This window comes from Mustela erminea, chromosome 11 (assembly GCF_009829155.1).
Source record: "Mustela erminea isolate mMusErm1 chromosome 11, mMusErm1.Pri, whole genome shotgun sequence".
Taxonomy (NCBI): Eukaryota; Metazoa; Chordata; class Mammalia; order Carnivora; family Mustelidae; genus Mustela; species Mustela erminea.
The window spans coordinates 27,682,148-27,709,449 of NC_045624.1; the positions used below are offsets into that span (position 1 = coordinate 27,682,148).

The following is a 27,302-nucleotide window of genomic DNA, read 5'->3' on the forward strand; positions in this document are numbered from 1 at the left end:
CATCACCATCATCATCACTATTTTTTTTTTTTTTAAGATTTTCTTTATATATTTGTTGGGAGGAGAGAGAGAGCACAAGCAGGGAGAGCAGCAGGCAGAGGAAGAAGCAGGTCCCCGGTGGAGCAAGGAGCCGGATGAGGGACTCGATTCCAGGGTCCTGGGATCATGACCGGAGCCGAAGGCAGATGCTTAACCGACTGAGCCACCCAGGTGCCCCCCCCCCCCCCCCCCCCCCCGCCCATCATCACCTTTTAACCAAAGGTTACTTTGGTCATATTACATGGGCACATTTACAAAACTTTGCAAAAGTAATTTGCTGTGTATATGAGCAGTAGATACTATCACTTCAATGGGTAGGCTTGCCATTTATTATTCACCTTGTCAAGCATAAAACATTATCTTTAAACCAGTTTCTGAGATTTCCTCTTCCTCAGCAGCTGGAAAGCCGCCAGTAGTAATGCCCTCAATGAACATTTTATCACTGTGGGCATCCATTAAGGATTGATAAATAGGCAAGAGTCCCTAGGAGTAAATACCTCCTTGCTTTTTTCTTTTTCTTTCTTCCTTCCTTTCTTTCTTTTCTTTTCTTTCTTTTTTTTTTTTTTTTACCCCCATCTAGGGAGAATGTCAGTAAATGCAGAAGGAAAGCCTCTCTCTTGTGTACCTAACGGTGGAAGTGGCTTGAAAGACTGCTTTTTTGGCCACAGAGTAGACAAGCTCAGAGGTTCCCCTTCGCTTCATAATCCTTCTGCCAGTTTGGCTACAGCACCCGCACCTTGTGTTGAATTCACTAGATTTCCTACCCGCCCCCCCTCCCCGTTCTCGGGATTAAGTACATCAGAAACAGAATCACCAGAACAAACTCCCGGGTGGTTCCGGCAGTGGGACCGAAAAATCTGTGCAGATAAGAGAGGCTTCAGGTGCAGCCTCAAGACGCCCACTTGAGGCCAGAACCAACAACGACCAAGTGTTTGTCCGTGTGCTCCGCGGGCTCGGCCAAATGCTAACAGTACTGGATACCGGGCGTGGGCTCAAATATTTGTTGGCTATATGTCTGCGGCTGCACAACCCGTTTTGAGTCAACCGCATCCCAACCTACACTATAATCCGGTTATGTGCGAGCTGAACGTGAGTGCCATTTCGCAAATACAAAATCTATCTTGTTCATGAGTCTGCGGGAATAAAAACAATTTAAAAAGGAAGCCTGGCGTGTTTTTTTTTTTTTTCTTCCCCTTGTCAAGAACGTTCCTCTGACTTTATAATTTGGACTAACAGCAAAAGCGTCAAACTGAGCAGAGCGAGAGACTTTTCAAAGTCTCTTCCCAACGTTATGTGGAGGTGAGCGGCTCAGGTCCCACTTTTACGCACTTGGGTTCAAGCCTGGGCATCCGGTTCTGGTCTGAACGACGTTTTGTCCCCTCTCCTCACCTGCGCGGGGCGGAGGGTGGGGGAAGCTGTCCGGCCCCCGTCCACCCGTCCCTCGGGAGTCTGGTGGAAGAAAAAGGACGTGGGGTGGGGGTCAAGGCCGTGCAAGCACCCCCGGGTGTGCGCACTCGGAGCCCGCACACCCAGCCCCTCCCCGCCCGTGCACACTGCGCGCCCGGGTGGCCGGCACCTGGGCCCCGGCAGCAGCCGCGGCGCGCGCACGCGCACTCCACGACCCCGCGCCCGCTCAACATTTTATTCCACGTGTTGCTTGTTGTGGGAGCCACAGGTTCCCCACCTGCGCCCGGGCCCTCGAGCCGCCCCGCCTCTGCCCACCGGCGCGGCAGGATCACGGGGTTGGCCGGCCCCGGGCGGGCAGAGAAATTCACGAGGCGCTCACGTTCACCTCCAACGCTAACTCCGCCTATTTAATCCCCGCGGCTCCCCCCTCTTCTCCTCCGGCTGCTGCCCGCCCCTTTCGCCCTGGTGGAAGGAAACATTCCGTCTCCAACTCGACGTGTCCGGAAAGCTCCGGCCAGTTTCCCTTTCGCTCTGCGACCGCGGCTGCGAGCCGCGCGGCTCCCTCCGACCGGCAGGCGCAGCTGCCGCGGGTAGAGGCGCCTGGGGGCCGCGGGCCGAGCGGCGGGGCGTCCCCGAGCACCATGCTGGACCCGTCTTCCAGCGAAGAGGAGTCGGACGAAGGGTTGGAAGAGGAGAGCCGCGATGTGCTGGTGGCGGCCGGCGGCTCGCAGCGGGCGCCGCCGGCCCCGGCTCGCGAAGGGCGGCGGGACGCGCCGGGGCGCGCGGGCGGCGGCAGCGCGGCCAGACCGGTGAGCCCCAGCCCCTCGGTGCTCAGCGAGGGGCGAGATGAGCCCGAGAGGCAGCTGGACGAGGAGCAGGAGCGGCGGATCCGCTTGCAGCTCTACGTCTTCGTGGTGAGGTGCATCGCGTACCCTTTCAACGCTAAGCAGCCCACCGACATGGCCCGGAGGCAGCAGAAGGTGAGTTGCACGCAGGACCAGCTGCCTCCGGCCGCCACTTCTTCCTCTCCGGAGTTTTCTCCCGGGAGAGCTCCGGGTCGCTTGCCCTCTGCCCTTGTTCAACGCGGGTACTAGTTTTGTTGGTCTTTGAGCTTCAAGGGGATTTTCGGGGGGCGGGGGGAGACCGTGCTTGAGCCGGCTGGGTTTCGGGTTGCAGAGGACGCGTCCTCCCCCAGCCCCCTTTCCCGTCGGGAGAAGCTGTCAGCTTGGCAGGAGTGAGACTCACCGCTAGCGCCGGCTGTGCGGTGGCTGCACCCGGTGGGGCTCCCCTTCGGCCAGGTTAGTATGCAACTCCCATAAACTTTAATTTCTAACGGCCATGGTGCATTCCTGTCCCCCGCTTCAGCTGGAGCTGGGCTTCGCTCTGGGTGTAAATGATTGTGTAGTTAGGCGAAATGGGTGAAATCTGGACACTGCTGTTTGAAGTCTTCACTAGGGCGAAGGGGTAGGAATTTTCCTCGTGAATAATAATAAAAAAGTTAAGCTTCCTATACCGCTGGAAAACTAGGACCTCAAATCCAACCCCTAGAGAAGGTACGCAGTTTTGTAGAGTTGCTGTAGGTGAGTAGTTCCTGGTCTGAGTCGGCCTAATGAAACGCACTATTGATGAAAAACAAAGGATTGGCACATTGCCCCTCAGTAAGGAATGCGGGTTTTTTTCTTTTCTTTCTTTTTTTAATCCCAAAGTGGTAAGGAATTTCAGGTGTAATGTCTGCCAACTTTAGTTTTAAAACCAGTTTCCAGGGGTCTAATGTACTGTAACAGATGAAAGTCATGACTCAAATTGCCCTAATCGGGTAAATGTTCCAAATAAAACTTGTCTAGGAAATCTAATAGAATGCTGTACCTAAATGTTCAGGAAAAATATAACCATCTCCTTAGTTGGACAATATGTGGGGACCCAGAGACCTTGTAATTTGCCCAAGGCATATCTAGCTGCATAGGTGTTTTCTGAAGTATTAAGCCTGTGAGCAATCTCTTAAATTTGGAGAGCTTGTGAATTGCTTTCTGAAACACTGCTATAGCTTTCACTAAACAGTCTTCCCGCCACCCTCATTTATTCAGCTTTTAAAAACACACCTAAAACTAAGAAGCGGTTTTGAACCTGTCATTCTCTGGGAGTACCTATGGGATGATTCTCTGTAGCTGTGGTCTAATTACACAGATCCTTCCAGAACCTAACCCTGTAGGTAATTCAGTCACAAGGCTGGAGCTGGAAAAGATGTATCCTGTAGGCAGACGACTCATTTTGCAGGAGAGCTGTATATCCAAGCACCATTTCCTAATTTCAGACCATGAGGGTCAGGTCAGCTGTGGCTACCCCATGGAGTTCTTGTGCACCTTCCATCCCACTCCTAGCTAAGTACTTCCTCACTGCTGCTTCTGTTGCTGTCACCTGTTGCTTCTCCACTCCATAGGTCAAGCAGCTTTCAACCTCAGTAGTCCTTAACTAAGTGTAAGTATTGACCTATGTTCTCTGGTCCTATAGCATGCTTCTGAATGTCATCCAGTCATCACGTTGATCATTCATGCAGAATTTAAGCTTATTTTTGATGTATTAAAGTGACTATGGTTAGACTAAGGGTATGCCTGTTCTGACTCTTCTGTAAAAAGTCAGTGGTAGCTGATCGATAATGTGTGTACTTGTCGCATTTTGTTACTGAAACTTGTCCTAGCTGCAGATCTGATTCCTATTTAAAAAGTTCTTGCAGAACTTGAACTTTGAAACATTCACAATATGAAGGAAACGGTTATAACCTTATCTAGGTGTTACCAAATCCAAACAACAAAATCCTGTGTCTGATCTCTGCAAAAATGTTTGGCATGTTTGAAGACTTGAATTCTGTAAATGTGGAGAGCATTGCACGATGCATTCAGATTAGCCTGAGTTTTTATTAAGGGGGAGGCCATGTAACAGTCGAAGTATGTATTTCCCATATTCATATATTTAAAGATTTTATTTATTTGACAGATCACAAGTAGGCAGAGAGGAGGAAGCAGGCTCCCTGCTGAGCAGGGATTCCCAATGCGGGCTCAAACCCAGGGCCCTGGGATCATGACCTAAGCTGAAGGCAGAGGCTTTAACCCACTGAGCCACCTAGGCGCCCTGTATTTCCCGTATTTAAAAGGCTCCACATTTTTTCCCCCTCCTAACATGCTGCTTACTAAAGAGAGCTGGAGCATTTCTTGGCAGTAGTTTTCCTCCTAGGACAGTGAAGTGGGAATTTATATTCTTGTGAATTTGATGCACAAGTCAATTAATGCCAAAATCTTCAAGTCTTGAATTACACAGTTGGGTTGTATAAAAATAACAGCATAATTGCAAAATCACTAATCCATCGTATATTTTTTATTCTCTATCTTCAAGTAGTCAGATACCTAGTAAAAGGATTTAAAGGCTCAAGTGTTCCTGAAATGCATATTGCTGCTTACTTAAAACTTTGAGAATTTTAGAAACTTTCAGATTAAGATCTGAAAGTGTCTATAAATGATGGAAGAGCCATACCTTGACTGTCCTCCCTCTGTTAAGGGCAGGTGAGTTTCAGTGAACTGCAGCTGATCTGCAGAGAGAGAGAGAGAGAGCGAGTGTGTGGTTTCCCCCTTTCTTGGCTCTAAGGCCCACAAATTGAATTAGGGGTTTTATCCATGAGTTATCTGAGAAAGCTTAGTAGCATTAAACTCAGTTGACTAAAACATACCTTTCTTTGCTTTTGGCCAGAAAACTTCAACTCGGAGGAATGAGTGGCTGGCGTATGCCACTTAGGCCCTGACTATTGATGACTGGACCCAGATACTGACAAAGCTTTGTACCCAGTTGTCCTACCACCTGAACGAACATATCCAGGGGTTCACATGTGATATAAATATGATGCAACCACTGATGGGGAAAGGACTTCATCTGTGAAGTGCCTAAGCCTGATGCTTTTTTGCCTTGGTTACTTCTGCACCATCAGAATATTAGAGCCTGTATGTAGGACTCTAGATCTTTGTTTAAAAGACCTAGACTTTGTATGACCTTGCATTACTCTAGGTCTTTGGTTACAGGTGGGATCAGTGTTGAAGCTACAAAACAATAACACAGATAATCAGATCTGTTTCCTTATAAGGCAAATTAAAAGGCAATTTGTCAAGCCTTTGGAAAACCGGGGACCGCACAGGAGAAAACCGGTGGTGTCCATGGTGATTAGAAGGTAGGAAGAGTCTGACAAACATAATGGCCACCATAACAGAGGTTAAGTACTTTCACTCATACAGATACGGACTTAGACTACAGGCCATCATTTAGAGCTACATTCTAGATGTATAGGACTTAATGTACTAATGTACTACTAGTTTAGCTGGGTGGTTACATGGTTTTTTATTGAATTTACTAAAGTCAACTGTTGAAGTAGCCAGCTAGTTAGAAATGAACAGGAATTGGGTGGCTGGGTTAAGTGACTGCCTTCGGCTCAGGTCATGATCCCAGGGTCCTGGGATTGAGCCCCACATTTGGCTTCCTGCTCAGTGGGGAGCCTGCTTCTCCCTCTCCCTCTACCTGCTACTCTCCCTGCTTGTGCTCTGTCAAATAATTCCTGGGGGGGGGAACACGGGGCGGGGGGCGCCTGTGTAGCTCAGTGGGTTAAGCCTCTGTCTTTGGTTCTGGTCCTGATCTCAGGGTCCTGGGATTGAGCCCCACGTCAGGGTCTCTGCTCAGCAGGGAGCCTGCTCCCCGCCCCCCCGCCCCGCCTCTGCCTACTGCTCTGCCCACTTGTGATCTCTGTCAAATAACATCTTAAAAAAAAAAAAAGGGCCCCTGGATGGCTCAATGGGTTAAGCCTCTGCCTTCAGCTCAGGTCATGCTCCCAGGGTCCTGGGATCAAGCCCCGAATTGGGCTCCCTGCTCAGCAGGGAGCCTGCTTCTTCCTTTCTCACTCCCCCTGCTTGTGTTTCCTCTCCCTGTGTGTCTCTCAAATCTTTAAAAAAAAAAAAAAAGTATGTAATCATTTTGTATATGAATCCTATACTTATGTTCTTTGCATTTTGTGTGCATGGCCACTGTAATCACAATAAATTGTGACTTATTAAACCTTCACATGGAATAATCATTCCCACCACTTTGCACAATTTACCTCTAAGTTTGAGGAGTGTATACAAATACTGAAATCACGGTTGTGGGGGAAGTAAGCCATTAGGTAAAACTCATCAGGAAGAGTGCATTGTAGGGAAATAGTATTAGGTGAAAAAGGGGGCTTTCCTAGAACTGACATGTTCCGTTACAATAAAACAGCCATTTTAATCTCTGGATAGTCCATTAGGTTTTTAACATTCTGACTGCTTCGATCACTCCCCGCCCCCCACACCAAGTTCAGGGAAAGAGCCAGTTTTCTAGGAAAAAAAACCCTATAGGTTTACAAAGGTTGAAAATTCCTTACCTTCCACTAAGAGCCCTTGTCTTAGTGTTGCCCCTCTTTGGTGCCAGAGCTACATCTGTGGCCTGGATGCATTCTTAGAGTGTATCTTATAAAAACCTCGTCTGGATACATGGACGTGTCGGTTTTACTCGATGTTTCAAAGAATTAGGTATAGTTTGGGGAAAGGGAACAAAAGTAAAGTCATCTCATCTTTGGAAACTAATGTTCTTAAACTTTTTTTTTTTTTTTTTTGGCCTTATTTTAGAAAGCAAATGTGCATGGGGGGGTAGAGGAGGGAGAATCCCAAGCAGAACCCCCCCCCAACTGTGAAGCCTAATGAGGGGCTCAATCTCATGACTCAAACCCTGAACTGAGCTGCAACTGAGAGTCAACATTCAACCCACTGAGCCACCCAGGCACTCCCCCAACCCTCCGTGTTTTTGAGATCTCCAGGATCCCTCCCCTAACCCCACCCTGCCCATAAAAAAGCCATCAAAATGGTTATACCTGTTGATATAGAACAAAGGATTGCCAAGCAAAACTTTGTTAATGCCTCTATCAAACCCAAGAGACAAGCAGTGTAGGAACCCAGTTGTATGCCTTGCTTTCTTGTTTGCAGATTTCCAGCAGATGATGTGAAAGTCTTAAAAAGCCACCCTCTTCGGGAGTTAAGATAATTCATTCCATGTGCTCTCAGCCTTTGGTACATGATGATACAAATGTTGAAGGGTTGGGTTATGTTGGCTTTTAATCGGAAATACGTTGTCCTCTGGGGAGCGAGGTGGGAACCGCACTGAAGAACCTCAGACTGACTTCAGTGTCTCAGGCAGGCGTGTGTTGCTTCAGTTCCTTTAACCCTCCCCAGGGTATCTTGAGACCGTTGCACTTAATTTAATGGAATGAGTTGTGCTAATGAGAACGCCAATGGATTAAGTGATACTGGCCTTTGCTTCTTTCAAAAATGAAATCAGAGGCAATTGTGATATAGTGACTGCTTATAAACTGAGGTAGAATAACGTAATCCTGTTTTCCCTCTCTAGTTTTTTTCCTTTTAATGGAAACCATTTCCCTGTACACTCACAAGATAAATAGCACGATTTGTAAGGTCATTAAAGAACTTTAAACTGAAAGCGAATTGCCAGGTTATGAAATATGGAAATTCTGAGTGGAAAATCCCACCAGTTACCAGTTGGTAGTGAGGCAGGCCTCTTGAGTGATTGTGCTATTTTATATAATATTTCAAGTTGATTTAGCTCTTTGGAAGAAGTGGTGGGTCATGTAGTATTGGGTGCTTCCATTCTTAGGCTATATCTAATGACCAGTGGATGAATCATTGGAACAAAGGACATCTTCCCAAAGTTAAGAATGTTTAGGAATCAAATTATGAAACTATTGTCCTAAATTGGTAACACTTCATTTTAGGACTGCTGTATTGGTCCCTTTGTTTCAAAGTCAGCTAAGGAATTTGGTGGGATTTCCTTTCTTTAAAAACAACCCCCCCCCCCCCAAAACCAAAAACCTGTGATTTCTGTCTTTAGCAGTGTGTTAGAATTACCTGGAGAGCTCTTAAGAATCCCATCACCCAAGTTGCACCCCTCACTAATGAAATCAATCTCTGCGGTTGCAGTTTTATTTTTTAAAAGATTTCCATTGGAGAGAGACAGAGCTGGAGGAAGAGAGGGAGAAGCAGGCTCCCTGCTGAGCAAGGAGCCCAATATGCAGCTTGATCCCAGGACCCTGGGATTGTGACCTGAGCTGAAAGCTGACTGAGTCACCCAGGCTCCCCAATGTGGTAGTTTCAAAGCTTTTTAGGTGATTCCAGTATAAAAACAAGGCTGAAAACTGCTACTGCTTGTTAAGACTTCTGGGCTTATTTTAATCTAGGCAAGGTGAAAGTATTTGCAGTAATGAGATTACTGTATAATTAAACCCATATTCCATATTAAGGTAAAGGCAGTAGGGATGCTCTAAGGGTGGAAGCAACATATCCGAATATTCTAGACTCTAATGAATCAATACAGTGGGAGATCAGTACATATGAGACTTCTAAAAGGTCTTTAATTAGGTAATATACAAGAGGCAATTAAATTGCAATTGTGTAATTCACTGTAGAACCACAGATCACAGAATTAGCAACAGAAAATGTAGGATGCTCAGGGTAAGCCTGAGTGTTGCCTTCCATCCCGAAATAAACTGGGAAAGTAGAGTGAAATCTGAGTAGGAGTTGACATGAGTAATGTCTCACTGAAGAGTAAATTCACCAAGGTCTTTTCAAGATCATTAGTGGGAGAAATATTTCCCCTGTGTATGCGGTAGTAGTGCATAAAGATCTTTAAAAAGTGAACCTCCTAAGGCATTCCTAAATGTGTTCTGAGTGAAGTGCTTAAATTTCTTGTTTAAACAGTTCTAAGTCTTTTGATATTTTTCTGTGCAGTCTTTTGGCAAAATCTTAGTGTAGAAAACCTATTTCAAGTTATATAAGTGTCAGGTCAGTGTTGTATACCTGAAATGAACATTGTGTATCAACTATAATAAATAACATTAAAAAAATAGCATTAATGGGTTAAGTTGGTTTGCATTTGGGAGTTTATTTGTAGAGCATCATGGATGGTCTTCTCGAAACTTTATATCCTCACCTTGTAAACCTTATGGTTTGAATATTTTCATTTTCTAACCTGGTTAGTGATGAATCTTTACAATTAAAATGTTATTGGGGCAAAGGCTATGAACAATTTAAAGACTATCTTTCCAGTCTGGTAGCTGAGATGATTGTTAACTTGCTCTTTGCTGATTGTGAGGATGAATGTATGTGTATGGTCTAACATCCTTTTCGCATTTTTTTTATTGAGATCCTGGTTTTCCTGATGGGAACACTTATCAATATGTTGAGGATAGCGTTCCATTGTGGAAAGGCTTTCTTTAATAGGTCTCTTGCTGTTTTTAGATATAGTTTATTTTTTTTTTCCTTAACATTTATTCTCTTCAACAACTTCCCATCTAGAATTGTTTGAAGCAGGGAGTTGACTTATTCCCCCAAATAGCTAAGCAATTCTTGCAGCCTAATTGATTATGCTCTACTTCCATTACCGAGCTATAAGGCAAGTTCACATTGTTTCCTTCGTTAACTCATTGGTCAAATATTTATTGAACCTCTACTTAACACTACCAGATGTTTTGGAAATTCAGTAAAGAACAAAACCAGCCGAAATCCCGCTCACAGGCTAGTGTTATAGGCTGTGTATGTTTTTCTTTACATCTTTCTCTAGGTTACTTATTCTAACTGATCTAGCTCTTCTTATTGCTAGTACCATGTAACTTTGATTTAGGATAATCCTGTTTTAATAACCTGATGGGATTAATTCCCATTTGTCAAATTCTTTTCATCCTATTCCACCCTCCCCCTTCTCCCCCCTTTTAAATTGTAGCAGTAGAGCAGCATTTTGGAGATCATGTCTTCAGAGGGCTTGGGCTTCATTCTTCAGTAGTATCCATATATTGTGTGAGGAAGGCTTTTCCTTTCTCTGGGTCCTGGTTTTATCACTTGTAAAATCGAGATAATGGCCCCATAGAATTCGCGTTATAATTAAATTAGATGACCTATATAAAGTGCTTAGTTTAGTGCCTGCTGATGCGCATTGTCCAGGCTACGTGCTAGCATTTTTTTTCTTTTTTTTTTTTTTTGTTAAGCGGGGTGGGGGAAACTATGACACTAAATTCAGTCTTTGAGCAACATAAACATCACCTCAGTTAGTAAAGCCTCTTACTTATGTCTTTGTGATGTTTTGTAGGTTTTCTTATATAGACCGAGGTTTATAACCAAGGTTATCTTGAAACATTTTAAAATTTTTTTATTGTGGCTTATCTTTTTCTATTACTATTATAAACTAACTTTGTTTTAAAAATTTTTTTAAACTTAATATTCTTTAAAGATTTTATTTGAAAAAGGGAGAAATAATGAGAGATAGCATAAGCAGGGGTTTGGGGGGCACAGAGAGGGAGAAGCAGACTCCCTTGCTGAGCTCTGGATCCCAGGACCCTGGGATCATGACCTGAGCAGAAGATAGACGGTTAACCGACTGAGCCACCTCGGTGCTCCTAAACTACGTTTTAACTGATCATGTTCCTCTATACTACTGATGGCTTCAGTAATGATTACCTGATCCTTCTAGATGGTCTTTGTGGGTGCTTGAATCCTGATAGTAATGACTTGTCCTATCAAATAGCTCTACCTTTTGTTGATGTCACTAGTAAAAATGTTCATAATAGTGTATTTTTTGCCATACCTTTGTCTTGATCCAGGCTTTACGGGGGAGTGCTTCTGGTATTATACCAAGGAATATACTGTATTTTAGGATGTTCTTTATTCTATTTTTTCATTACATTAAAAGGATAAAGCTATCAGGAATTGACTTTGAATGTTATCAAATTACTCTGTGACTAGTTTTAATATTGTTAAATCATATTTACATTTCTAGGATAATTACTCCCTGATTGTGATTCTTACTTATCTTTTTATTTTTAAAGATTTTATTTATTTGACAGAGACACAGCAAGAGAGGAAACACAAGCAGGGGAGAGGGAGAGGCAGGCTTCCCGCTGAGCAGGGAGCCCCATACAGGGCTCCATCCCAGGACCCTGGGATCATGACCTGAGCTGAAGGCAGACACAACGACCGAGCCACCCAGGTGCCCCTGATTGTGATTTTTAAAACACTTGATTTCCTGTTCCCTAGACTTCCACTTTATTTTTTTGCCTCTATTCAGAAAGGTATTTCATTTTCTATGCTGGCTGTTGTAACAGGTTTGATTTTTAAGGAATAGTACTGAATATATTAATTTTGCTCAAGAATTTTTTTTTGTATGTAAGGTAGCAGATGCTTGTTTGATAGAAGAAAGAATTCACTCATGAAATTAATAGAATCTATTTTGAATTTTTCCTCTTTATCTTATTAGATATTTTACTTATTCTACATTCAAATATGAACATTATGACTTCAGAAAATTGGCCATTGGTTTTCAGGTATATTAATGTAGTTGGACATATCTCTTTTGTTTTCTTTACATTTTCAGTCTTCAGATTTTATTCTCTTTAAAAATTGGCTTGAAGGGCATCTGGGTGGCTCAGTCAGTTAAGCATCTGCCTTGGGCTCAAGTCATGATCCCGGGGTCCTGGGATCGAGCCCCGAGTTGCTCAGCAGAGAGCTTCCTTATCACTCTTCCTCTGACCCAATCCCCTGTTTGTGCTCTTGGTCTCAACAGAGTATGAGTGCATACTCTATCAGGTGAAAAAATAAAAACTTTAATAAAAATTGGATAGCCCAGATATTTTTATAAAAATATGTGTTAACTTCATAAGTTTTGTTTTATAGTTTCTATTTGCCTAAGTGTGTTTTTTTTTTTTTTTTTTGTGGCAGGGAGGGCTAAGTAAGAGCTATAAGGTGGTTCTTTGATCTGGCAGCTTAATTAGGATCTTTTTCTGCTTTGTAATGAAAATATATGAAGCTATGAATTTATCTCTAGATACAGTTTGGCATCGTCTGTAATATTAAATTTTTGCTAAATGTTATTTTTCTCTTGAACTGGTATTAACATAGTTAACTAGAATACTAAAAAAAATTTCTAGTGTTGGGGCACCTGTGTGGCTCAGTGGTTTAAGCCTCTGCCTTCGGCTCAGGTCATGATCTCAGGGTCCTGGGATCGAGCCCACATTGGGCTCTCTGCTCAGCAGGGAGCCTGCTTCCTCCTTTCCCTCTGCCTGCCTCTCTGCCTACTTGTGATCTCTTTCTCTGTCAAATAAATAAAATCTTAAAAAAAAATTTCTAGTGTTGAGGTTTTCTCTAATTTCTGATTTTATGTTGACTGTGCAATTCACTGAACAATTTTTTTTGTAGTATAATTGGTAATAAGGTTTTAATTTTAAATATTTATTTAAAGATTCTATTTACTTGACAGAAATCACAAGTAGGCAGAGAGGCAGGCAGAGAGAAGGGGGAAGAAGGCTCCCCGCTGAGAAGAGAACCAGATGTGGGGCTCGATGTCAGGACCCTGAGATCATGATCTGAGCTGAAGGCAGAGGCTTAATTCACTGAGCCACCAGGTGCTCCTTATTTTTTTAGAGTGTAAGTGAGGGTGGGGGCAAAGCAGAGCACCCGGAGCAGAATCCGAGCTGACTGTGGAGCCCCACAAAGGGCTTGATTCCATGACCTGGGGATTATGACCTGAGCTGAAATCGTCTGATGTGTAACCAAATGAGCCACCCAGCCACCCCCACTTACTATTAATATATTTTATATTACAAACGATGTGGCAAATTTTCTGACTTTGGGATTTTTTTTAATAAATCTAATAATTAGCTTTATAGTAATCATTCCTATCTTGTCATTTTTTAAAAGATTTTATTTCTTAGACAGCAAGAGAGGGAACACAAGCAGAGGGGAGCGGGAGAGGGAGAAGCAGGCTCCCTGCCAAGCAGGGAGCCCAATGCTGGGCTTGATCCGAGGACTCTGGGATCATGACCTGAGCCGAAGGCAGATGCCCAATGACTGAACCACCCAGGTGCCCTTTTCTTGTAATTTTTATAGTGAGTACATTACTCTGCTATAATTGTATCTTTACTTTATTTCCAGAAGTATTTAACTCCTATATATTGATGCCAGTTTTTTGGTTTTTTTTTAAACATATAATGTATTTGTTTCAGGGCTACAAGTCTGTGATTCATCAGTCTTGCACAATTCACTCCCCATAGCACATACCCTGCCCAATGACCATCCCCAGCTGCCCCATCCTTCCCTCCCTCCCCCCAGCAACCCTCAGTTTGTGACCTGAAATTAAGAGTCTCTTATGGTTTGTCTCCCTCTGGTTTCGTCTTGTCTCATTTTTCTCTCCCTTCCCCTATAATCCTCTGTCTTGTTTCTCAAATTCCTCATATCTGTGAGATCATACGATACCTGATTTCCCTAATTGATTATTTTGCTTAGCATAATACCCTCTGGTTCCACCCACGTCATTGCAAATGGCAAGATTTTGGTTTTTTTTGATAGCTTCATGGTATATATATTCACCACATCTTTTTAATCCATTCATCTGTCGATGGACATCTAGGCTCTTTCCATAGTTTGGCTACTGACATTGCTGCCATGAATACTGGGGTGTTGATCCCAAATTCTTAATAGTGTAAAGTAAGTATATAATTAAAGGAAGCTCCTTTATCACTGATTTTGATTCATTTAGTAGACAAGAATTCTTTGTCCACCTTTAAAGTTGAAATTAAACTGTTGGAGTCTCAGATGTGGATATCCATAATCTACTTGATTCTGTTCACCTGTATGTACATGTAAACACATACATCTGCATATGCGTGCATACACATTTTGAGGTTATTTTATATTGAGAAGAATGAATACAACAATTTTTGCCAAGTCTTTGGCAATGACGGTTTCAAGCTCTTATAAAAGCAATGTATCCATCTTTTCCGTTTTTTTGTTTTGTTTTCAGTTTCCTTTGCTTTTTGTTTTATCTTTACTCTATGACATTTGAACTCTCCCATTCTGGAGCCAGGGACGCAGAGTGACAGGATATAAATCTTATGCCTTCTTCATGGTTGTGCTTACGGTTTTGATTCACTGGACAGAGCATGTGTGTATTTTATGTAGCTTATGTGTCTCTGGTTTTCTTCATGGATTATGAAGTTAGTGGACGTTCCTCTGAATGGGTTTCAGTTTTATATTCAGTTGGCGGTGTTTCCTTTAAAGATACTTTTATGTATCTGCATGAATATTGGAATGTGGGAAAATTAAATTCTGCTCTGAAACCTGTATTTTTATTACTTTCATAAATTTTAAGGAAATATATTCCAAATTTTATTTAAAGAGATGAGAATCTTATTTTCATTTAGTTTTCTAGAAAATGATCTAAAACTCAAAACACTGCTTTAGCCAAAAAGGCTTATGAAATGCTGAGTGTCCTCGGGAACCATTCTGAACTGTAACAAGACCACTATTGGCTACATTTGTGAAGCTCTGGTTTTCCTAACCAGAAGGACTTATGTATTCTTGAGCAGTGGGAGGTAGGGAGCTAGAAGGCATGTTCTTGTTCTCTCAACGCTACTTCAACTAGAGGGCCACCATGCCTTCCATGGTAGAACAGTATGCCTGAAATGACTGGGGGAGGATAAAATGTCCAAATAACCTTCATTTTTCATAATTTTGGTTCAAGTGTATAATTCCATAAGAATTCCTATAAATCCTAGATTTTGGCCTTTATTTCCTTCTTACTCTTACAAATATGTGAGAGAAGTGGTGTGGGGGATACACAGTTTAATCCAGGACAGATCATGCCATAAGGGAGCTAAAATCTAATACATGAGATGTTGAATTTCATGTCCTTCAAATAATGTAGAGACCAAAAGGACACTTGTTTGTAGTTTAAGGAGTAATTTGGGTACAAGAGGTAAATTTGAGAATTGTCTTGTGTATTTTAATTGCAAGCATGGGCCTGGATGATGTGGTAGAAAAATGAATCCAGCAAGGAGGTTTTAATGCTTTGGTCTTAGAACTTTAGGGTTTAAGGGGGAGAGAAGGTTGAGCTGATAAAGGAGATGGAGAAGGGGCAGCTGATACAGAAGAAAACCAGCGTGGTCTACCTCACAAACTGAGGAAAGAACTATTTAACACAATGAAGTAGACAACAAGGACAAGTGCTACTGAGAGGTCAAGTGGGATGGGGACAGGAAAGGCTATTTGGACTCAACAATATAGAGCTGACACTACCAGCTCGTTTTAGGTTTAATTTCAAAACCCACTTTTCATGTTATTTCTAAGCTGTAATTCATATGCTGAATTCAGCCTTTCTTAGATTATCTGACGAACAGCTTGAGTTCTACATGGTAGCTTTGCCACCGAAAACTAAGCTTCAGTGCTGTTCTTTGTATAGACTGTTGTGTAGAGCAACGATATAAATATAAACGTATAGATGTACATGCATATGTATTGTGCTTTATAAAAGTGAGATTAAAATGATAAGCACAGGTTTCAAATGTGGTACAACTGAGATCTACATGAAGTATGCTGTGAAGAGCAGATTTTTAGATGTAAGTTGGCATTTACTGAGTTTAGGAGTTCTTAATTTCAATGGATTGTAGAACTATCAAAGACTTTGTGCAGATGCTAGAAAAAGTGGGATGGAAGATGGTTAATACTCTAAGCTTGTTGGCAATCTCTCTCCCCTCCTGTTGCTGTTGCTTTTACAACCTTCACTCTTGTTTATGGGACGCCCCTAGCTGTAGCAGAGCAGGGTTCTGCCCTTGTCCCCTCTAGATTGTTGTCTGATGTGCAAAAGGATAGCTACTTCAGGATAATGTGAAGATCACAGAAAACTTCTGAAAAGTACCTAGCACAGTGCCTGGCATGGAGTTGATCTTCAAACGGTGGAGGTGGTGGTTGTTTCTGTTTTCTCATTTTCACTTAGAAAAACGTTCTATAAAGCCCATTACATTTAGGCAGTAAATATTGAGGCAATATTTAAGCAGGCATTGTGTACTAGGCTCTATGTTAGGCACTGGGAATGTAGGTGTGGACAAAATAGCCCTCATGAAAGTTCTAGTAGAGGAGATGATTATCAGCAAGTGCATACGTAAGTTTTGAGGGATGGTCACTGTGGAAGGGGGTTTGGCATCTGGGCTACTTTAGGGTGTTCAGGGAAAGGCTCCCTGAGGAGCAGAAATTGGTTGAATTAAGCCAGAGTGTTTGAGCCACTTGAAAATGGGGTGTAGGTGAGAAAGAACATCTGGGTGGCATTACCAGCAATTATGAAGAGCTTTGAGGTGGAATAAAATTAGGAAGAACAGCAAAGAAGTTATGGTGGCAAGAGTGGGATGAGCACCGGAAGGTGGAGAAGGCGTGAGTCTGGGGCTTGTAGGCATGGGGAAGCTCGCCTGCATTTTGTAAGTCCTGTTAAGATGTTCAGAATTCAAGGTTGGGAAGCCATTGAGTTTTGATTTGATACAGGAAGTGACCAGATTAAAAAATCTAAAAGGATCTTTGACTTGAAAATACACTGCATAACTCCAGCGGCCACCATTTATGTGGAATTTAATGCACCCCCTTAGAGTTGTATAGCCTTGAGAATAGGCTATGGGGGCAAGAGTGGAAGTGGGAAGACCGGTTAGGAGGTTTGGGCAATGGTTCGGGTTTGAATAGGATGGTCACCTCAGAGGTGGTGTATAACATAGGGTATTTACTCCACGTTATAGTGTATTTGAGCTTAAATAATCAGTGCTACTTTGAGATTATAATATGCTGAGACTGGGCTATTATGTATATATGTAGTTAAACACAAACCTTGTGGGACTTAGAATTAGTCTGTCTGTGCCTCTGCATTGCCAGTCAGCTTTCTAGAAGGAGCCTTTTTAACTCTTCACATTTTCTTTTTCCTTTTTTTTTTTTTTTTTGTTCTGGGAAATGCTTTGTAAACCGAAAGATCCACACCACATTCTCCTATTCTTTCTAGACTTTAGCCATTACTTCCTGTAGAATACACAGTGGGGAGGGTCTGCTCACTCCTACAAGCACCTGGCTTCTTTTCTTCTACTTGGAATGTGGTTCTTTATAATTATTGGTTTCTGCTGGTTGGTTCCAAAATGTTATCCCTTTCTTACAAGCAGTAGAATTTTTAGGCACGTGGCTGTCTGGCTGAAGATGACATTTCTTATCTTGCCCTCCGCTTCCCTTTCCTTTTATCCATGGGACAGAGCATGATTGCTCAGAGTGTGTGGGTCGAGAACATAGCTCTGGAGGAGCTTTATTTCTCCCACATGAGAACAGGACCACGTCCCGTGGCATCATCAGTTTTGATGAGGAATTAGACAGGTAGTCTTTGTTTTTACACAATTCTGGAAGACCAGCTACAGACTTGAGATTTCACTGAAGAAGGCAGGAAGTGAGTCTTACCAGAATAAGAGCAAGTATGTAGCAGACAAATCTTGTCCCAAATTGTTGGTGGCTGGGGGACAATCAGAATCTGATACTTTTTCCAGCTTTTGTAGTTGGCCATAGCCAGAAGATGGATTTCAGAGTGGTGGGGTATGAATGGAAGTGTCGGGTGCAAATGTATGGGCCATTCTCTGTGATGGGAAGGAAACCTTCTTCTCTACCTTTAAGGTCTTCAGGCTGGCCTAAGAAATTTACATGAGACAGACCAACAAGAGAAAAAAGGTTTATTGCATGCACACAGAGGCCCAGTAATTGGAGACATAAATGACTAGGGCAGTTTTTCATTTTTTAACCAAAGATAAATTGGAGGAATTGACAGGACAAAGAAATGAGCTCAGGGAGCTTCAATTAGTAAGGAATTCTAAACAGAATTCAGGCCAAGGTAGTAAGTTAGTAAAAAAAAAAAAAGGTTGTTTGTATAGCTTTCCAGGCCCTAAATTTCTCATCTCTAATGATAAAGTTATGTTTATTTCCTGGCACAGGGAGGCTACATCTTGGGTGAGATGACTTCCTGCTGTAAGGGGACAGAACAAGGTCTGATTGTCCTCCATGCAGAGGCTGTCTCAAGTAACTTTAATATGCCAGGGGCATCTGGGGTGGCTCAGTTGCTTAAGCGTCTGACCCTTGATTTCGGCTCAGGTCTTGATCTTGTGAGACTGAGCCCCGTGTGGGGGCTCCATGCTCTGTGGGGAGTCTGCTTGGAATCCTCTCTTCCCCTATACCCCTCTCCCTTAAAAAAATGCCAGAGTGGCTCATCTTGGGGCAGCCTGCCTCTTGGGCTCTACACCTAAAATAAGAGGGGCATGTCCCCGCTGCCAACTCCTTTGTCCTTGCCCACTGGCCAGAGGAGCAGGCTCTGTCTGGCAGTTACAGTAGACATTTGGATGAAGACCTGGTTCTACTTGAGGACAGCACAGCAGCCATGCTGGGCAAGAGAGACCCCACCTCTCACTCTTCTGCAAGAGTGAGGAGTGAACTTCTGTTCATGTGTATTCTTCAAGCTACTTGATTTTTGCTTGTTAAGGTGGGCTGTTCTGTCCATGCTCTAACTACAGTTAGTCCCGTTAACAGAAACAACCAGCTGTTTTGTTTCTTGTCCTCGTGTTTGAGGCAGGAGACGCTCCTCTTGTCACCATGGGGGAGAGACTGCAGGGATTTCAGACGCTGGAATTTAAATCCATTGCCAGCAACACCTGCAGCTAGACCCTTCTGTGAGTAAAATGCCCTCCCAAGGTTAATTTTATCTTTAAGAATCCTGAAGATTTCTGTTTGAGTAGGTGACTCTAGAACCTGTAAGATACTGAGCGGAGTTTATATGAAGACTCTCTTTTACTGGGAAACCGCCTAGTATGCGTTGGTTGCAATTCTTATAATACTTGAAAAAATACTTTTTTTTTTTTTTTTTTTTTTTTTTTTTGGAGTTCTTGTTTCTCTATTTTTGTCTCCCTTCATTATCTCTTTAAATTGTTGCAAATTATAAACCAGTGATTCTCAATGGGGATAGTCAACACCCCCAGCAGATATCTGAAAAAAATTCTGTGGGTATGTTGGTTTTCTCCATGACTAGGGAGTCGCTACTGGTATTTAGTGGGTAGGGTCCAGGGATTCTGAAAACCTGAAATACACAACAGTTTGTCTTTCATCCTACATAGCATTCGAATGTCCTTTTGGGTTTATGTAGGTAAAGTCTGTCCTCAGTTATTTGAACCTAGAATAGAACTTTTTATAAAATACAAAGTATCTTTTGTGTGCGTTTAATATGTATGATCTTCCTAGAAATGCAACTTTTGGGTAAATTCAGGGAAAGACTCAACTTCATTTTTTTAGGAACTTTCCTGAGAATTGCTCTCTCTAGCGAAGAAATGTCACCAACAGCACTGGTGCTTGTGATTTTGTTTCTGATACAGGATGCTTGTGTCTGCTTTTGAGTTGTCCTATTCTCCTGGATTTTATGGATAAGTGAACTATTGAACCCTTCAAAATATCAAAGAAGTAATGTTGACAACATTCAGTTAAATACTAGCTCATTTACCTTAAACAGACTTTCACATTATATATGTGTATATGTGAGTCTAGTTTATTTTCTTAGACCAGCTATGCCCAAGCACTTATATCTGAAATACATGTTATTTCCCCTCCTCTTACTCCAGTTAGGATGTTGTGTTTGTGAAAATATGAGCAAATTCTATAACCTAGTGATAAGCTTCACTTCTGTGTAGCAAAAGGGTTATCTTTTTCTAAAGGGGGGAGACTTACGAATTAGGGACCAGTCGGAAATTGCTGTCACACCAAGGGGCAACTCACAAATGAGAGGGTCAGGCAGCTTTCAGGGAACCGTTGAGGAATGGGGAAGCCTTCAATGTAAACAGAGGGAAGGCCTTAATGTGTGTAGGCCTCTGTGGGCAAAAGAAGGGGACTTGGGCCAGAACCGACCAGGAACCAAGGAGTGGGAGTAAGCTTTCTGTCAGAGGCTCTGGTCTCCTGGAGGAGAATCGAGTCATGGCCAAAAGGGTGTGTAGTAGTGAGTGAGCCCAGAGATGGTCTCCTGTTGGCTTGTATTTCCCTCTCTGATTTTGTGCAGTTCCCTCATGAAAATAGAATCCCAAAGAGAAGCTAAAGAGCAGACATGCGTGGCTGTTGGGCCTGTTAGTCCTACAAACCACAGAGCTGGGTAGATGAGAGAGCCTAATGGGTATGGAGAGCAAAGGGAGAACCTAGCACATGGGACTCCTGATTAGGTTTGGAGATCATTGTAATGGCTAACGTTGATCTCTTTACCTCTTCCCGCACTCCTGCCCCCACATCTGTCCCCCCCACCCCAAAGCATTGCTCTGGTTTACTCTAATGTGAACTCCTAGCTGAACAAGAGAATTAAAGTTAGGATTCTCTTTTCATAGTTCTTGTAAGTTGAAGACCTTCTGTTCTTATTTCCTAATACTGTTTGAACCTTTTCACATGCACCTTTGAAAGAGTGTGACAAATTTTCTGAATCTATGTGGGTTTGAAATTTTCTTTGTTTTGATAGAGGAATTGACTGGGCATTGAAATGTGGGTTGAAATCCTCCTCCTCTGGAACTTTGAAGGCATTAATGCACATTCTTCCAGCTTCCAGTATTGCCAATGAAAAGTTTGAAGTCTGGTTTCATTTTTAGAAGACCCATTTTTTCCTTTCTCATGCTTTTGGCATTGACTTTAGAGCATTCTAAAATGTTAAAATCTCTTAGCTTTAAAAATTTGTTGTGCTAGGTACTTGTTTGTTTGTTTGTTTATTTACTTATTACTATTTTTTAAATTTTCTCACCACAGTCCATACCCTCCCCAGTGTCCATCACCCGGCCACCCCATCCCTTCCAACCCCCCTCCCCTCTAGCTACCCTCAGTTTGTTTCCTGAGATTGAGTCTCTTATGGTTTGTCTCCCTCTCTGGTTTCATCTTGTTTCATTTTTCCCTTCCTATCCCCCCACAGACCACCCCTCCCCACCCTGCCTCTCAAATTCCTCTTATCAGTAAGATCATATGATAATTGTCTTTCTCTGACTTATTTTGCTTAGCATAATACCCTGTAGTTCCATCCACATCATTGCAAATAGCAAGATTTTGGTTTTTTTGATGGCTGCGTAGTATTCCTGTGTGTCTGTCTATGTGTGTGTGTATGTATGTGTATGTATCACATCTTTATCCATTCATCTGTTGATGGACGTCTGTGCTGGGTACTTGTTAATTCAGTCTGTCTATAGACACTTTTTAACACAAGGAAATTCTTACTTATTGTGAACTTGTAGTAGACAAAGTCTGGGTTATAAAGGATGGTGGTTGCTTTTCTTGAAGGTGAAGCAGCTCCTTGGAGTCACTCTACTGTCTTAGCATACTTAGAAATTTCAGAGGGTTCTATGTGGATGAATTTTCTAATCCTACTTTTGAGATTTTTTGAAGTATTCTTGGCCACCTCTTGGCTTGCTTTAAGCACCATTAATACAAAGTTAGCTTCAGCAAATCCAGGAACAGAAGAGTGTATTCATATTGTGTGTAATTAAAATACTCCCTATCTTCTGATTTAATTTCCTATGATTTACTAGTTCTATCTTTGCCTTCCATGTGGACTAATGGAACTGTTAACTAGGGTATGGCCCATAGTCTCCAATGACCCTGATGATGAAATGGAAGCATGTGGCTGAGGAAGGGATTTCAGAAGAAACTGATTGGTCGCTCAGCATTATTCTTGCATAGGGGCATTAACCATTTGCTGCAAAGGTTAAACTGTGACCTAACCAACTTTTTCAACACAGGTAGTATGATTCCCATGTTTAGTCAGTCACTTATGAAATGGAGTCTTTGGGGATTTTAGTGTAAACTTTAACCAAAACCCAGTTCATTTGATTATTTTTTTTTAAAGTTTTTATTTATTCATTTGACAAAGATCACAAGTAGACAGAGAGGCAGGCGGGGTGAGGGGGGGAGCAAGCTCCTTGCTGAACGGAGAGCCCGATGCGGGGCTTGATCCCAGGACCCTGAGATCATGACCTTAGCCAAAGGCAGAGGCTTAGCCTTACACTGAGCCACCCAGGAACCTCTGTCCCGATTATTTTTTAAGCAGTCTTAAGAACATACCAATAAGGGACTATTGAAGGGGAATCAGGAGTATGTTCTGAAAAAGAATTTGTGGGATATGAGCTATGGTCCAAGAAGAGATGTGAATTTTATCAGTAATACTTTGGAAAGTTATATTCATAGTGTGTGGCCCTCAGGCCGTGCTCCCTGACAAGCTCAGTTTGTATTGGTTTCAGTAGGTAGTCACATCAGTGTTTTTCCCTAAGAGCCCAGTGTGTGACAATGAGAACACTTTAACTTTTATTTTTCATTAAAGTGGTGTTTGCTTAAATCCTACATTTTTTTTACTTGTGAGGTCCCTGATGAGAAAGCACATAAGACCCCTAGTGTTTTCAGTAATTTCAGAATTACATATTGCTGTTCAGAGGCCGGACAGCAGAAGAGTCTGCCTATCTTCACCAAAATAGTTTAAAATGTCAGCTGTCTATAAGGTGCCCAAAACATTGCTGACCAGGCGCTGAAGGTATTCTTCAGAGCAGGAAGGTTAAAAAAGGATAAAATAGATAACGGCTTTCTAAAATAAATGAGTAGGATTAAATGTCACTTTACAGTGTGCACACTAAATGTATTAGATGTTTGAGCCCATCTTCTATTTCTGTATTTGCTCAGAATGTAAGCAGTCTGTCTTAGGTCAATTTGTAAATGATGGTATTAGAATTCTCTGATCTGTGTCTCCACATCCTTGGATCTTGAATTCATGGACTTCTCAAGGTTTTTTTTTTTTTTCCTTTCAAAATAAGAGTTGTATTTCTGGTATAAGAGCTCTTACCTAAAACTGGTTGGATTGCACTGAAGTCAGGATAGCGCATTACTATCTCCAGTTCCAGCCTGACCGAAAGGGCCTTGAAAGTTTTGTGATCTTCTGTAGTGGCTTTATAAGGAGAATTACTTGAGCTTGTATCGGAAATTGTTTGAGTAAGAGATCTTAAAATGTCAGGACCTCATAATGGGAATTCTCAATTCTCATAAACTGTAATGGAGTCTATCAAACTGCTAAGAGGGTTCTTGATCTTGATTCCAAATGCATGCTGTACGGGCATGTGGACGGAGAGCTCCATTTCCTTTCACAAAGCAACCTTGAATCTGGTTATGGAAAACGGTCCTCACTTAGTGGTAGCTCAACCTGGGTTTTTTGTACTATTAGTTTTTTTTTTTTTAAACTATCTTGTTTCTTTTCTCTTGTATCTGCAGAACATATATTTTTCCTGAATATAGAAATAATGTGCTTGTAGCAAAGTCAGAAACAGAAGTTAGGAGGAACTACTCAGGATCTGAACAGAGGTTCCAGTGATGAGTGCTGAATGGTTCATCATGACTGTTGCTGTGCCTACTTTGCCATTCATCAGTGCTACAAACTATTCTGTATCTTGGCTTTTTTTTGGCCACTCAGCATAATACTCTGATTATTTTCCTATTGAAAGGTCATCTTTTTTTTTTTTTTTTTTAAGATTTTATTTATTTGACACAGAGATCACAAGTAGGCAGAGAGGCAGCGGCAGAGGGAGGGGGAAGCAGGCTCCCTGCTGAGCAGAAAGCCCGATGCAGGGCTCGATCCCAGGGCCCTGAGATCATGACCTGATCCAAAGGCAGAGGCTTAACCCACTGAGCCACCCAGACACTCCCTATTGGAAAATCTTTATGGTCATGTATTCTTTCCTCCTACACACTCTCATTTAACGTTTATGCCATGACGAGCTTAGCATATAGGGATAAGGTCTAGATTTCATAATAATTCTAGACTGAGTGTTATGAGTGTGCACGTTTGAGACTTATATAGTTGACCCCAAACAGTACAGGGTTGGGGCGCCAAGCCCCCTGCACCTCATGCAGTGAACGCTGTGTACCTTTTGACTCCCCAAAATCTTAACTGCTAATAGTTGGCTGGTGACTGGAAGCCTTACTGATAAAAAGTCAATCGGTGGGTTAAGTCTCTGCCTTCCGCTCAGGTCATGATCTCAGAGTCCTGGGATCGAGCCCCACATCAGGCTCTCTACTCAGCAGGGAACCTGCTTCCATCTCTCTCTGCCTGCCTCTCTGCCTACTTGTGATTGCGCTCTCTGTGTCAAATAAATAAATAAAATCTTTTAAAAAAAAGTCAATATACTGTAGGTTATGTATATGATGTGTATAAGATCTTGAGAAAAACGTTAAAATCCTAAGAGAATACATTAGCTGCACTTAAAGGGAAAAAAAACCAAACCAAAACAACACACCATATACAAGTGGACCCACACAGTTCAAACTCCTGTTCAAGGGTCAGCCGTGTGTTGAATACTTCTACTGATCTATACATACACACCTAGGAAGAGTCTAGGGTACCAGTCTCACTGCACCCTTGACAACCTTGACTGTCCTATTAAAGATGTATCTTTGTAAAGTTGGTTTCTTTTGGTTACACAGAGACAGCCTTATTATGCTCTGAGGAGTTAGACCTCTTTGTATCTTAACAGTGTTGACATGCTGGCTTCTCACATGTTCTTGTAGGTATTGTTGGGCCCATTACTGTGAAGCACCTTGTGAGACAGGGAGGGACCCAGGAATCCACGTTGGTGTGTCTGGAAAGCTTGTCAGGAGAGGAGTGTGTGTTGAAGAGGAGTGTGCTGGTGGCAGCGAGGAGCTGGGCGTCTCCGTAGGTCAGGAGGAGGTGAGCATGAGTGGAGGAACTCGGAGGGCTGCAGGATGTTGAACACTGAGAAGCCAAAGGGCCGAGATGAATGGGGACTTCACGATAGGATCTCACTGGTGCCACCTGTGGGTTATGAAACAGGAGAGAAGGATGTGGGGATATTCCAGTCAGGATTTTGCTGGCCCTCTGACAGCTCAAGCCACTGGGCTTCTCTGCTCTCCCTTTCCGAGGACACCGTGCCGACATGGCTCACCTGCGCGCTCATCCCTGCCCTGCGGCTTTCGTTGTTGTGTTTGCAGCTTCTCCACGCGACGCATTTATGTTCTAAGTGGGAAGAAAGGAGGAGCCGTGGGCTTCATTGTAGGGTTTGTTCTGGAAAGGAGATCTCCTCCCCACTTTGACTTTCTCTACCTCCTTGGCAAACCGTAGCTGTAAGGAGGCTGAGATGTTCGGTTTTTCTTACCAGTGTCTGTGCGAAAGGAAAGCAAAGGAGGAGGCATTTGGAAGGGTAGCGAAGCCACGGAGTGTATGCCAACAAGGGGGGCAGAACATAAACTAGATTGTGGCCACGTTTATGGAGAAGACTTCTGTGCAATGGAAAATACTACCTAGAATTCAGAAGTTGTCAGGGTTTGAGGTCTAGACCTAGGTGCAGTCTGTCCTTCATATTTAGTCTTACAAAGAAAGGACTTTAAGGTTTTTCTGTGGCTTCTAAATTCCATTTTGTAGGTCTCCTGTCCGTCGGCTGTATCAAGACCACACCCTGTACCTTCCTGCTGCAAGGCCGGATTCCCTGTGACCTCTTATCCTGGTCTAGTGTACTGTTATTTCCTTAAATGTCCTCAATTCTTGGTATGTTTATAGTGTGGATGGGAGGGTCCTTTATCCATGTTTGAAGTTTGGATTCCAGTCTGTGGTTTATCAGAAGACAAACATTTTTTCAACTTCTGTCCATACAGTTGACCCTTGAACAATCTGGATTTGAACTGCACGGTCCACTTACATGTGGATTTTTTACAGTACTATAAATTCAGGGTCTCTTGTGATTTTAAGACTTTTTAGGCTTTATTGTAAGAATATAGTATATTATAAAACCTATAAAATGTGTTAATTATTGGTAAAACTTTCAGTCCACAGGAAGCTGTTAAGTTTTGGGGGAGTCAGGTTATACTTGGATTTTGGACTACACAACCGTGGGTGCCCCTAACACATGCGTTGTTGAAGGATTCAGTGTCTATACCTTTACAAAGCTGGGGAATTGGATTGCTCCAAGACTAAATGTGTGTAGTAACTCTAAATTCCAATGATCCCTTACTGTTTCCACCATTCTAAGGGAGAACCTGCTAAGGGATACTAAATGAAAGGAAGTGAGCCTTCTAGGGAGTTTGCAATCTCTTTTCATAGGATGGTGCTTGTTTTTTTCCCCTCCATGTCCTTTTCTGTCCTGACAACAGCATATGGGGGATCAAAGTGACACTTAAAAAGCTTCCAGACTACTACCTCACTGGGGAGAAAGGCTTTTAAGCAATTCAAAGCTTTTATAGGTTATATTTGCATGGGTTGTATTTTCATATATAACAAGTTTGTAAACCTTATCTAATTTTTTCGGTCTGATGCAAATGTGGCGGTGTCCCTTTATACTATGACTTTCAAGGACATGATTCATTTTTGAATTGGTGGTGACTAACAGTTGTGCTCAAGTTTTCAGATCCGTGAGGGTACCTCTCTTCCCTGGGGTCAATCCTACATTCCCTTTATACCAAACGCCGCTTATGCAACACAATGTCACCGTAAGTGTTTTTTTTCTGTAGTAATTGTTATTCTCGCAGGCACTCAAAGCTAGATTTTCTATCCTTGTTTATGCATACTGTTTATCTGCAAGGATAATAAGTGTTAACCCAGAGGTTGCTCGTGCAAGTCTCCCTAATCCTTGTGTGTACAGCACTCCCTGTTCCAACCCAGCCGAGCAGTGTGGTGGAGGGGTCTGGTTTGCCCATGTTCTGTAGCAAATGTGGGTGGTACCTTTGTCTTGGCACCTTAATAGTTCAAGTTTCTCTATTGACTTTCCTGTGCGTGTAGACTTCACCTCCTTTTACTTTCCAATAATTACATGCTGTGAGTAAGGGTGGGTGAAAGCCAGGCTCCTTTCTGGCAGCTCCTAGGACATGGCTCCAGGGATGCCTGAAGCCTTGTGGTGTTGGCTGATAGCAGCAGGTTCTCCAGAA

The 27,302-nt window shown here is 42.6% G+C and overlaps 1 protein-coding gene across 21 annotated transcripts in view; it reads left to right on the forward strand.

Annotated features, from left to right (window-relative positions):
• The first annotated feature begins 2,087 nt into the window (after window positions 1-2,087).
• The window catches only part of CADPS2 (calcium dependent secretion activator 2), a 535,725-nt gene continuing 510,510 nt past the window's right edge, over window positions 2,088-27,302 (forward strand). For all 21 annotated transcript variants that reach the window (XM_032305737.1, XM_032305741.1, XM_032305748.1 and 18 more), the window contains exon 1: window positions 2,088-2,426. In XM_032305737.1, coding sequence (XP_032161628.1) covers window positions 2,088-2,426 — 339 coding nt within the window. The remainder of the gene's footprint in view (window positions 2,427-27,302) is intronic.